Raw genomic sequence first — 12,910 nt, 5'->3', positions numbered from 1 at the left:
AATTGACTTAAATAAGCAATGGTTAAATTTTCCTGTGTCATACTGTTTGTTAACGTATTATAAGTCTGTATCATGCTGTGCACCACAGAACTCTTGTGCTGTACGACGCGTCTGTTCGTCAAGCATTTGCGCACTGGGTCACAATTTCCACATCAGCATTGCACTAACTGACCGGCATAAGGATATAATCCATCGTGTTACAGAATGTTGTAAATGAATCCCATCTGTCTTCTCAGTGGGTTTAACAATCTCATTTTCTATTTATTTATTTTTCTGACATTTTATTCTGCAGTGTAAACTGATGTACCACAGCACCCTTTATTTACCCAAAATAAATTATTAAAGGTACATGAAACCCAAATTTATTTTTCATGATTTAGAAAGAGCAGTTTAGAGTCGCAAAAGTGTTTTTTTTTTTTTTTGTTTTTTTTAAGTGTCATTCAGATTTGTCCTTGAATCAACAAGCTGCTATACTCAGTACTAACTGTTATATCCCTGTATATACTGCTATCAACAAGCTGTCGTACTGCCAGTACAGTTATATCCCTGTATATGCTGCTATCAAAAAGCTGCTGTACCGTCCAAAGCATATACAGGGATATAACAGTGCTGATAGTACAGAAGCTTGTTGATAGTATTAACTTATATCCCTGTATATGCTGCTATCAACAAGCTGTCGTACTGTCAGTACTAACTGTTATATCCCTGTATATGCTGCTATCAACAAGCTGTCGTACTGTCAGTACTAACTGTTATATCCCTGTATATGCTGCTATCAACAAGCTGCTGTACCGTCCAAAGCATATACAGGGATATAACAGTACTGATAGTACAGAAGCTTGTTGATAGTATTAACTTATATCCCTGCATATGCTTCTAACTGTAATATCCCTGTATATGGTGCTATCAACAAGCTGCTGTACTGTCAGTACTGTTATATCCCTGTATATGCTGCTATCAACAAGCTGCTGTACTGTCAGTACTAACTTATATATCCTGTATATGCTGCTATCAACAAACTGATGTACTCTCACTACTGTTATATCCCTGTATATGCTGCTATCAACAAGCTTGCTGTACTGAGTGTCTGCAGCATATAAAGGAATATAACAGTTAGTACTGACAGTAGAGCAAGCTTGTTGATAGCAGCATATATAGGGATATAACAGTACGGACAGTACAGCAGCTTGTTGATGGCAGCATATACAGGGATATAACAGTTAGTACTGACAGTACAGCAAGCTTGTTGATAGCAACACATACAGGACTATAAGAGTTAGTACAGCAGCTTGTTGATAGCAGCATATGCAGGGATATAAGTTAGTACTGACAGTACAGCAGCTTGTTATTAGCAGCATATACAGGGATATAACAGTACTGACAGTACAGCAGCTTGTTGATAACAGCATATGCAGGGATATAAGTTAGTGCTGACAGTACAGCAGCTTGTTATTAGCAGCATATACAGGGATATAACAGTACCGACAGTACAGCAGCTTGTTGATAGCCGCATATGCAGGGATATGTTAGTACTGGTAGTACAGTAGCTTGTTATTAGCAGCTTATACAGGGATAGAACAGCACCAACAGTACAGCAGCTTGTTGATAGCAGCATAAACAGGGATATGTTAGTACTGACAGTACAACAGCTTGTTATTGTCAGTGTGTATGTATTTATGTATACTCCTCCAAACAAATGCACTCACAGGACTTTTTAGAATTTTTTTGCACCCAGGCAGACTACCTCAGGAGGGTAACGCTGTAACTTGGATTGTGCTCTATATATCTATCTATATATCCGTTAGTACTAACTGTTATATCCCTGTTTATGCTGCTATTGACAAGCTTGCTGTACTAACTGTTATATCCATGTATATGCTTCTGACAGTACAGCAGCTTGTTGACAGCAGCATATACAGGGATATAACAGTACTGACAGTACAGCAGCTTGTTGACAGCAGCATATACAGGGATATAATAGTACTGACAGTACAGCAGCTTGTTATTGGCAGTGTGTGTACTAAAGGATATCTATCTATCTATCATCTCCTTTAGTACAGCAGCTTGTTGTTAGCATCATTCACAGGGGTATAACAGTACAGCAGCTTGTTGACAGCAGCATATACAGGGATATAATAGTACTGACAGTACAGCAGCTTGTTATTGGCAGTGTGTGTACTAAAGGATATCTATCTATCTATCATCTCCTTTAGTACAGCAGCTTGTTGTTAGCATCATTCACAGGGGTATAACAGTACAGCAGCTTGTTGTTAGTACTAACTGTTATATCCACGTATATGCTTCTGACAGTACAGCAGCTTGCTGTTAGTACTAACTTATATCCCAGTATATGCTGCTAACAGCAAGCTGCTGTACTGTTATATCCCTGTATTTGCTGCTAATAACAAGCTACTGTACTTAACTTGTATCCCTGCATATGCTGCTATCAGCAAGCTGCTGTACTGTCTGTACTTTTATATCCCTGTATATGCTGCTAGTAACAAGCTGCTGTACTGTTATATCCCTGTATATGCTGCTGTACTGTCGGTACTGTTATATCCCTGTATATGCTGCTAGTAACAAGCTGCTGTACTGTCAGTACTAACTTGTATCCCTGTATATGCTGCTAGTAACAAGCTGCTGTACTGTCAGTACTAACTTGTATCCCTGTATATGCTGCTAGTAACAAGCTGCTGTACTGTCAGTACTAACTTGTATCCCTGTATATGCTGCTATCAACAAGCTGCTGTACTGTCAGTACTAACATATCATTGCATACCCTGCTATACTAACTGTTCTATCCCTGTATATGCTACTTGCCAAAAAATCTAGACTTTTTTTTTTTTAAAGCATCTACTGAATTTGCGAATTTACAATTTCTGCAAGTCTGTTAGTCAAAACACAATATCCTATTTCTGTAAAAATAAATATTTAGCGCACACAGATCTGAAGACACGCCAAGGACAGAAATGAGCCAGCTGAATATGGGATTTGGGGAGAGCTAATATTCTTGGGAGCCACATTTTTATTCACCGAACATTAGATTTAGCGATTACAAATGCAAGAAAGCAATTTGTAGTTAATCTCCAGGCTGCATTATTTTTACTTGTCTTATAAAAGCTAATCTTGTGCATTGACTCTACTAAACCTAATCTTTGTGGTGGCTACATAGAAGTAATTACTGGAAATTTGCTTTGATTCACGTGGCGCTATATCCTTGCAGGGCGATGAGGAAACCTGCAGTGTTCTGCCCAGAAAGGAAAATCGATGAAATAAATATTGATGTTGATCCTGCCAGCACCATCAATCACATTAAAACATAACTGGCAGGGTGGTTTGCTGATAACGGATTTGACCTTTGTCCATGTCGATTAAGTAGACATAGCGGTCACAAGACAGAAATGAGATAAATTCCTCAGCACTCAGGATAAAGACTTCAGTGCTCAGTCATTGGCTGATAATGTGCAGATAAAGGCTAATTTCATTCTGCTTGAAAGATGGATGCAAAACTGTTGTGTTTTTTTTTTTTTTTTTAAATCCATTTTGCTTGTCTTTCAGAAGTATAAAGTCCAAGGAGATTGATTTTATAATCCACAGAATTGATTTTATTTGTAGCATAATCCACAGAACAAGATTAAGTGCATATTTAATACTTTTATGAGACGAGAATGATGTTTTTAGATACATCAATATGAAACTTAAAAGGACAGTCTACTCCCAGAATTTTCATTGTTTAGAAACATCCTTTATTAACTATTCCCCAGTTTTTCCTAACCCACACAGTTATAGTAATACACCTTTCACCTCTGTGATTACCTTGTATCTAAGCCTCTGCAGACTGCCCCCTTATCTCAGTTCTTTTGACAGGCATGCATTTTAGACAATTAGTGCTGACTCTTAAATAGGTCCACAGGAGAGAGCACAATCACCTAGTTTACGAGTTATGCGTGCTATAGGGAAATTAACAAACGCTACAAAAGTTGCGTTATTTAACCCCCTATAGTGCAGCCATTACACGTTTTCAAACAGCCGGCTTGTGCGTGCGATATGGCTGCGTTGAGCTCCATAACGTACACAATACAAGCGCTGTTTTGACGTGCTCGTGCACGCTTCCCCCATAGACATCAATGAGGAGAGTGGGCAAAAAAAGCCTAACACCTGCGATTGCGGAATAAAAAGCTCCGTAACGCAGCCCCGTTGATATCTATGGAGAGAAAAAAAAGTTTAAACCTAACATAAACCCAGAGTCTAAAAACCCCTAATCTACCGCCCCCGACATCGCCAGGACCTACATAAATGTTATTAACCCCTAATCTGCCTCTCCCAATATCGCCGCCACTATACTAAAGTTATTAACCCCTATTCCGCCACACCCCAACATCGCCGCCACTAAATAAAGGTATTAACCCCTAAACCTCTGGCCTCCCACATCACTACCCCTAACCGTAACCCTAAACCGAACACCCCCTAACTTTAACATAATTAAAATAGAGCTAAACTAAATTTACAATTATTAACTAAATAATACCTATTTAAAACTAAATACTGACCTGTGAAATAAAACCTAAGCTAGCTACAATATAACGAATAGTTATATTGTAGCTATCTTAGGTTTTATTTTTATTTCACAGGTAAGTTTGTATTTATTTTATGCTGAAAAGATTTTATTCAAATTTTTTACATATACATTAATCAATGGTCATACAGTCCAACATTCATAGGTCACTTAGTAAATAGAAAGAACACTCCAATAATATACAATATAGCATAAGGATTCATAATTTTCTCAGCACTTTTGAGGAGTTTAAAATTGCTATTCCATGTATTCTTTGCTTGGCCTAGTGTGCTCCTGCCCCCCCCCTCCTCCTCGAGGCTTCATGATAATGGATAAAAGGCTCCCATTGTAGAAGGAAGGTCTTTTTATCATCTAGATATTCGGCCGTGGCACTTGCTTTATCAAAAGGGTATACAGTCTTTTGTTTTATCATTTCAAAACTAGGGGGGATTCCCTTCCAAAATTGGGCTATACCCAGTCTGACTATTGAGCAGATCCACCTAACTAGTTTATTATTGTGTTTAGAGAGTCCTGGGATCGGGAAGTGGAGCAAAGCCTGTTCCATTGTTAGCGTTATTATCTTTTGGAAAATCTCACTTATAAGGGCCGAAGTATGATCCCATATCTCCTTAACAAATCTACAATCCCACCACATGTGTGGGTATGTCCCAAGTTCTCCACACCCTCTATAGCAGAGTTTGGTTAGTGGATCTCCTCCGCCTCCCGATCTAGTTGGGAATAGGTACCATCTAAAGGCTACCTTAAAGGGACAGTCTACACCAGAATTGTTATTGTTTTAAAAGATAGATAATCCCTTGTTTACCTATTCCCTAGTTTTGCATGACCAACAGTTATATTTATATATATTTTTTTACCTCTGTGATTATCTTGTATCTAAGCCTCTGCAGACTGCCCCTTTATTTGTTCTTTTGACAGACTTGCAGTTAAGCCAATTGGTGATGGCTCCCAGGTAACTTCACGTGCACGAGCACAGTGTTATCTATATGAAAAACATGAACTAACACCCTCTAGTGGTGAAAAACCTGTTAAAATGCATTCTTAAGAGGCGGCCTTCAAGATTTAAGAAATTAGCATATGAACCTCCTAGGTTAAGCTTTCAACTAAGAATACCAAGAGAACAAATAAAAATTGGTGATAAAAGTAAATTGGAAAATTGTTTAAAATTACATGCTCTATCTGAATCATGAAAGGTTTTTTTTTGGACTAGACTGTCCCTTTTAATTAAGTTTTCCTTAAGGGTTGCGTTTTGTCAAAAAGATAACCCACTGGCAAGACTCTCCCTCCACGTTTTGACGGACCAAGTTTTCCCTGTATCATTTTCCCATTTTAACATAATGGGAGGTTTACTATCTTGAGGAAGACTGTTGCATAAAGTGTATAAGGTAGATATTCCTCCTCTAATATGATAATCCGCTAGGCAAAGCCTTTCTAGTGTGGTAATTATAGGGGCCCTCTCACCCCCCATGACCTATTGTGCTCTAGATTTTAATTGTAGGTAGTGATACCAAATATTTCTGTCTTCGCTATCTAAGGCTTGGTACTGTTCATAAGAAATCATTCTGCCCTCTTTATATATGTCTGCTATTCTATAAAGCCCTTTATTAAGCCATTTCTGTTGTGTACTTTTATCAATAGAGGTAGTTTGGGTTATCAAGGGTGTAATCATCAACCTTCTGTTAAGTAGGGTAAATTTGGAGTTCAGTGTTTTCCATATGTGTAAAGTATGCTGAATTGCAATGTATTCGCATTTTTTGTAAGTGGTAGCAGTGTCAGTAGTCCACAGTAAGTTGGATAACGGTGAAGTGTTCATAACGTTGGATTCAATTTTTACCCATTGTGAGTTATTGTTAGGTTTGAACCAATGTAAGGTTTAGGCAATGCGGGCCGAGTAATAATATGGAGTTAGGTTTGGGAGACCCACCCCTCCCTCCCTTTTGGTGGAGCACATAAGTTTTTTTTTTTTTTATTGATTCTAGCTCTTTTTCCCTACCCCACAAACTTTAGAATATCTTTTTGGAGTTTATGTAGGTCTGATAGGGGAAGAGTTATGGGCAAGGAGCGAAATAAGTATAGCAATTTGGGCAACAGGGACATCTTGGTAGAAATAATTCTTCCATATAAGGATATTTTGAGTTTCATCCATTTTGCTATTAGGGCTCTAATATGTTTAAACATAGGCAGGTAGTTTATTTGATATAGGGAATGTATATTATTAGAGAGATTAATCCCTAGGTATTTAATGGACTTCTTAGGCCATCTAAATGAGAAGTTTAGTTCCATTAATTTTTTGACATGGTTCGCTGTCCCAACTCCAAGAGCTTCACATTTCTCCTCATTTATTTTATAGCCCGACAGGGACCCAAAATAATGTATTATTTTATATACTGGTGGGAGGGAGAGTAATGGTTTGGTTAGTGTCAGGATCACATCGTCGGCAACGTCGTCTGTTTGACCTACTTTAATTCCGGAGAGATCCTGATTTTCTCTAATTTTAATGGCCAGCGGTTCTATGCTTAAAGCAAATAAAAGCGGAGATAGTGGACATCCCTGCCTGGTACCATTATTAACGTGTATAGTTTTAAATTGATAACCTGATAATTTAACATAAGCTGTAGGGAATGAATATAATGATTTAATGGCATCATAAAACGGCCCTGTAATGCCCACCCTTTCCAGTACCGCAAACATAAAGTCCCAGTTAATTCTATTGAATGCCTTCTCTGTGTCCAAAGATAGGAACAGAGAAGGCTTTCTTCCCACAGTGGCTATATTAATCAGATCTATATTTTTTCTCGTGTTGTCTGGGGCCTCTCTTTGTCTGGGTGAATTAGTTTAATAAGGAGTAGGTTTAGACGGTTTGCTAAAATTTTAGTGAATAGTTTAATGTCCTGATTAATTAAAGAAATGGGCCTGTAGTTTTGGCAATGCTGTTTGTTTTTCCGAGGTTTTGGAATCACTTTGATTCTAGTCATCAACATTTCCTTGGGAACTTCCTTAGTTTGTAGTTATTTTAACTAGGTAGACTAGTTAGTAAATAGTTATTTACCAACTACCTAGATAAAATAAATACAAACTTACCTGTGAAATAAAACCTAACATTACAAAAAATAAAACACTAAAATTGCAAAAAATAAAAAAAAAACTACCATTACAAAAAAATAACAAACTAAATTATCCACAACAATTAAAAATTATTCCTATTTTAATACCCTTTTAAAAAAAAAAAAAAAAAATCTTCATCCAGGCAGCATCTTCTATCTTGATTCCAGCGGAGCGGGTCCATCCTGGAGACATTCGGTGCGGAGCATCCTCTTCATACGGTCGCCGCTGTACACTGAATCTTCAACGCAAGGTAGCGATTTAAGATGGTGTCCCTTGCATTCCTATTGGCTGAAATATTTGAATCAGCCAATAGCAATTAGAACTGCTAAAATCCGATTGGCTGATCAAATCAGCCAATAGGATGAGAGCTGCTGAAATTCTATTGGCTGATTTGAACAGCCAATCGGATTTTAGCAGCTCTAATTCCTATTGGCTGATTCAAATTTTTGAGCCAATAGGAATGCAAGGGACGCCATCTTGAATCGCGTACCTTGCATTGAAGATTCAGTGAACAGTGGCTACCTGGTAGTTTATTGTAGGCTAGGTTTTTTTTTTTTTTTATTCTGGGTGAGCTATTGGTAGCGTAAAACTCATAACTACTGCTTTTAGATTGCGGAACGGTATAGGCTGGAACGCAGGTTTTTTTTAGCCTCACCGCAAAACTCGTAATGGCAGCGCTATGCAAGTCCCATGAAAAAACATCATTTTTACGTGTGCAGGAATGACGTTGCGGTACAGTCTATAAGGCTTGCCGTACAGCTATACCGAAAAGACTTGTAATGGCTGCAGTGCTGTTTTAACGCTGAAATGGCCATTTTTTTTGCGTTAAAACACGAATGCAAAACTCGTAATCTAGGTGACTGTTATCTATATGACACACATGACCTGTCAAAATGCACTGAGATGAGAGGCAGTTCAACAGCTTAGACATTTGCATATGACCCTACCTAGGTTTAGCTTTCAACAAAGAATACCAAGAAAACAAAGCAAATTTAATGATAAAAGTACAATGGAGAGTTATTTAAAACTTCACGCTCTATCTGAATCACAGAAGTTTAATTTTGATTAGACTGTCCCTTTGTACTTGGCAGAATATCAAGTAGCCAGATACTCATTGTGTATTTTTGTTTAAAAAAACATATTGATCAAAATCGGGAAGGATTAAAGGGGACATTGGCGCTGTGGAATCTGTTGGCACTCTACAAATAATAATAATTTATACTCTGATTTTCTGTAACTGATGTCAAACAGAAGGCAGCCCCTATCCGCCAGTAGGCGCTGGAAGGCAGTGCACAAATGATACAGCTATATTATTATTCATATACATTTAAGAAGCTTTTAACTCACTATTTTGTTTAGAGCTGTATGTTCCTGGGATTTGACAGACTGTTATATCTTGAAATACCAGGTGGTATCTTTTTGAAGTTGGTCCTGTCAGTTATTACTCACTGAAAAGATCATTATAGACTGTGCATGTTTTGTGTTTTTTGGGAGAAAATGACTTAAAAACAAAAGTCTATTTGCTTATGAGATGCCTCTTCTAAGCTCCGGTAACCACCAGCCTCACTGCCCACTAGAAGAATCATGTCCTTGTTCTGTGCTGTACCCCAACACCTAAACATCTACCTGTGCTGTACCCCAACACCTAAACACCCACCTGCGCTGTACCCCACACCTAAACAGCCACCTGCCCCTGTTCTGTACCCCAACACCTAAACATCCACCTGCCCCTGTGCTGTACCCCAGCAGCTAAACATCTACCTCTGCTGTTCCCCAGCAGCTAAACATCCACCTGCCCCTGTTCTGTACCCCAACACCTAAACATCCACCTGCCCCTGTGCTGTACGCCAGCAGCTAAACATCCACCTGCCCCTGTGCGGTACCCCAACACCTAAACATCCACCTGCCCCTGTGCTTCTTCCTCAGCTGAACAGAGGACGATCTAGCTTCACTAATAACTCTTCACTAGCCTCTTCCTCATCTCGTCTGTTTGATTTTTCTCTAGTGAGCCTTTTTCTGATCATTATGAATGTAGCTTTAATGTTCTATCGTGTGACGCACATCCAGTTACATTTTATCTTTAAACGCTGGCAAAGGGCACTTACTACTTGCAGCTAAATAAAGGGCCACTTCTGTTTTCTTATTCTATAACTCTAGCAGACCATCTGCTCATTGTTCCTCACTTTTATAGGTTTGAATTGGTTGTTGTACAGTGTTTTTGCTGATGACTTCAAAGTCTTAACCCCCCCCCCCCCCCAACACACACACATATATATATATATATATATATATATATATATATATATATATATGTATCTATCACACTCCGTAAGGTCACTTATTTCAGCTGTACCACTTCTGCCTGGATTTACTTACACCTCGATATCTCACAAGTCTTAGCTTCCTCTCTCCCCATGATATATCTATGTATAAAATCTGCATCACACAAGAAATGTCACTTGGGCTAAAGTGATAATTACAGAATCCTCTGCTATGATCACGCTCTCCTTGGAGTGATAGTTGACTCTTCGCTTATTACGTTTACAATAATGGCCAGTACAGTGTGTAGAGGGTGCAGTGACAGTGCCCCTTCAGATGTCACAAACAAGTGACCTAACGTCAGATGTAGCACAATGAATGCACCGGGCTACTATGGTATTTGTTCTGCTTTTCAGCTCAAGCTAATCATAGAATCCTCTTACTGAAAGCCTAATGAGCTTATATGTGAGTGTAATATGTAGGTGATGTACGATGGGCAGCCATAGAAAAGTGTCACCGATTTTAGTGTTTGTGGTGACCTCTCAGTGACATGTACGTTACTGGCTTATCTGATCCATATTGTGAGGCAGCTGCTGTGGTTTTCATGTTATTTAAGTGTATCTGTCGCTATTGATGTTTCAGTTGGACGTATTCTGGGTCATCAATGTAACTTTACAGCCAATAAGGGAGAAGTGAGCAGAGCACTTTGTGTCCTGTCCCAGACTCCCCTCTGCAGCATTAATGTGTAATAAAATATTGTGTGGCTGACTAAATGTTTTACATCTGATCTGTTTAACAAGACAGTTTGTTGTAACAATAAATCTGCACCTCTGCTTTATTAATAGGGGACTATTGCTGCACATGAGACCTGTAAATAACTTGTTTCTTGTGACGTGAAGAGCTGAAATAGTCTGACATAACATTGTTACATACAGGATGGTTCTTTAAATCTGACTTTACTCTCACTGCTGTATAATTTAAAGAGTTAAAGGAACGTTAAAGTAAAACCTAAATTTTGTGAATCATAGAGCAGCAATTTTAAGACACTTTAAAATGTACTTTTAATATCAAATTTTCTTTGTTCTCTTGGTGTCCTTGGATTGAAAGCATACCTAGATAGGCTCAGAAGCAGCACTGCACGGCTGGGAGCTAACTGCTGATTGGTGGCTGCATACCTAAGCCTCTTCTCATTGGATCACCTGATGTACTCAGCTAGCTCCCATAGTGCATTGCGGCACTGGTGCTGAACCCTTTGCAGGAGTTGCACATAGAGTATGTTATTGCACTGCTGCTCTTTTTACGCCTTTTATATCCTTTTTTGTACTTGGGTTTTGTGACCGCTCAAGACAGACTTCAGATTTTAAAGGGACGTAAAACTGTAATTCCCCATAATGTTTAATTATGATTATTAAAAAATGTAATGAACCTAATAATGTAACACAGTGCTTGCTTGATCAGTGCAGGAGCACATTTATATCAGCCGTAAGTGGTAATCGGTACTACACAAATGAGGTCCCTGAGCGGTAACAAAATGCTAGTAGTTAATGCACTGCAAACATTTATGTACTTGCAGATCTATACTGGGCAGGGGCCCACTGCTGATCTATATTGTGCAGGAATATTACATAATGTTTTTCACTAATTATCATTAATGTGTTTAAATGATACAATTACTTTGTGCGTTGGATAGTTTAAGTAATATTTATAAATAACAGAGAATGTTCTAATAAAGTATTGTACTGCCACTGGTTTCGTTTAATGCCTCTACTGTATACGCATCAGCCTTGGCCAAGTTCTTCTGCAGTTGCTCGCAGTAATTCTATGAATAGCGGTTTTCATTGAGTCCAGAACCAAGCGTTTTGTGTAAGTGACAGACGCGGTATCCTCTGCTTTACCAACAGCCAGGATAAAGTGCAGAGATTCAGGTTATAAGAGCAGCTGTTCCCGCTTGTTGCTTAAACACGAGAAGAAATAAACCGTTGGTAGCTGACAAATCTGTAGAATTAATAACTTCCTTTTTGTATTGTGCTGAAGCTAAATCTTGCCTTTATATTTACAGAATATATTTAACATGGTGGTTGAAGTTCCTCGATGGACCAACGCAAAAATGGAGGTAATTGATTGGACTGTAAATGAAAATTATTCAATGTGGTTTTTTTTGGGGGGGGGGGTCGTCTTCTTGTATTAGAAATGTATTGTGTGTTTGATATGAATATATGACTTAAAGGGACACTGAACCCACTTTATTTTTTCTTTTGTGATTCAGATAGAGCATGCAATTTTAAGCAACTTTCTTATTTACTCCTATTTTTTCTTCGCTCTCTTGCTCTCTTTATTTGAAAAAGAAGGCATCTAAGTTTTTTTGTTTTTTTTTTTTGTTCAGACCTCTGGACAGCACTATTTTTATTGGTGGATGAATTTATCCACCATTTGGCAAGAACAACCCAGGTTGTTCACCAAAAATGGGCCGGCATTTAAACTTACGTTCTTGCATTTCAAATAAAGATACCAAGAGAATGAAGAAAATTTGATAATAGGAGTAAATTAGAAAGTTACTAAAAATGTTGTGCTCTATCTGAATCACAAAAAGTGTCAGTGTCCCTTTAAGTGTTCTTTAAAGAGGTTTTGTAAAAGAACACTAAGTAAACATGTTAACTTTCTTAATGCAAAAATATTTTTAAACGAAGCTGTGTTATTACTTTTGGGTTTATGGGGTAACGTGAATATTCTGCTTTCACTCACGTTTTCTTCCCATGCATGCTACATGTGGCTTTTTCATCATGTGTGACAGAAGCTGCTGCATGTACACGCCGTATATAGTGAGTGCACATGGTTTTCCGCTCGATAAGTAGCAGGTTTTTGCGTAATCGCTATTTCTCAGCCCTTGCACTGACTTCCTGTATCCAGTAAAATCTTTTGTCTAACCGTAAAGCCCTTAGTAATGCTTCTCTCTAAATCTCTGGGTTAATTTGT

The 12,910-nt window shown here is 38.3% G+C and overlaps 1 protein-coding gene across 2 annotated transcripts in view; it reads left to right on the top strand.

The window, feature by feature from the left end:
* PPA1 (inorganic pyrophosphatase 1) overlaps positions 1-12,910 on the top strand; it is a 90,210-nt gene that overhangs the window by 30,184 nt on the left and 47,116 nt on the right. For both annotated transcript variants that reach the window (XM_053691934.1, XM_053691935.1), the window contains one exon: positions 11,997-12,050. In XM_053691934.1, the coding sequence (XP_053547909.1) occupies positions 11,997-12,050 (54 nt within the window). The remainder of the gene's footprint in view (positions 1-11,996; positions 12,051-12,910) is intronic.

The sequence above is a fragment of the Bombina bombina genome, chromosome 9, assembly GCF_027579735.1.
Source record: "Bombina bombina isolate aBomBom1 chromosome 9, aBomBom1.pri, whole genome shotgun sequence".
NCBI lineage: Eukaryota > Metazoa > Chordata > Amphibia > Anura > Bombinatoridae > Bombina > Bombina bombina.
Note: the sequence above shows the minus strand (reverse complement) of the source record. Positions and strands in the feature narration are given on the sequence as shown.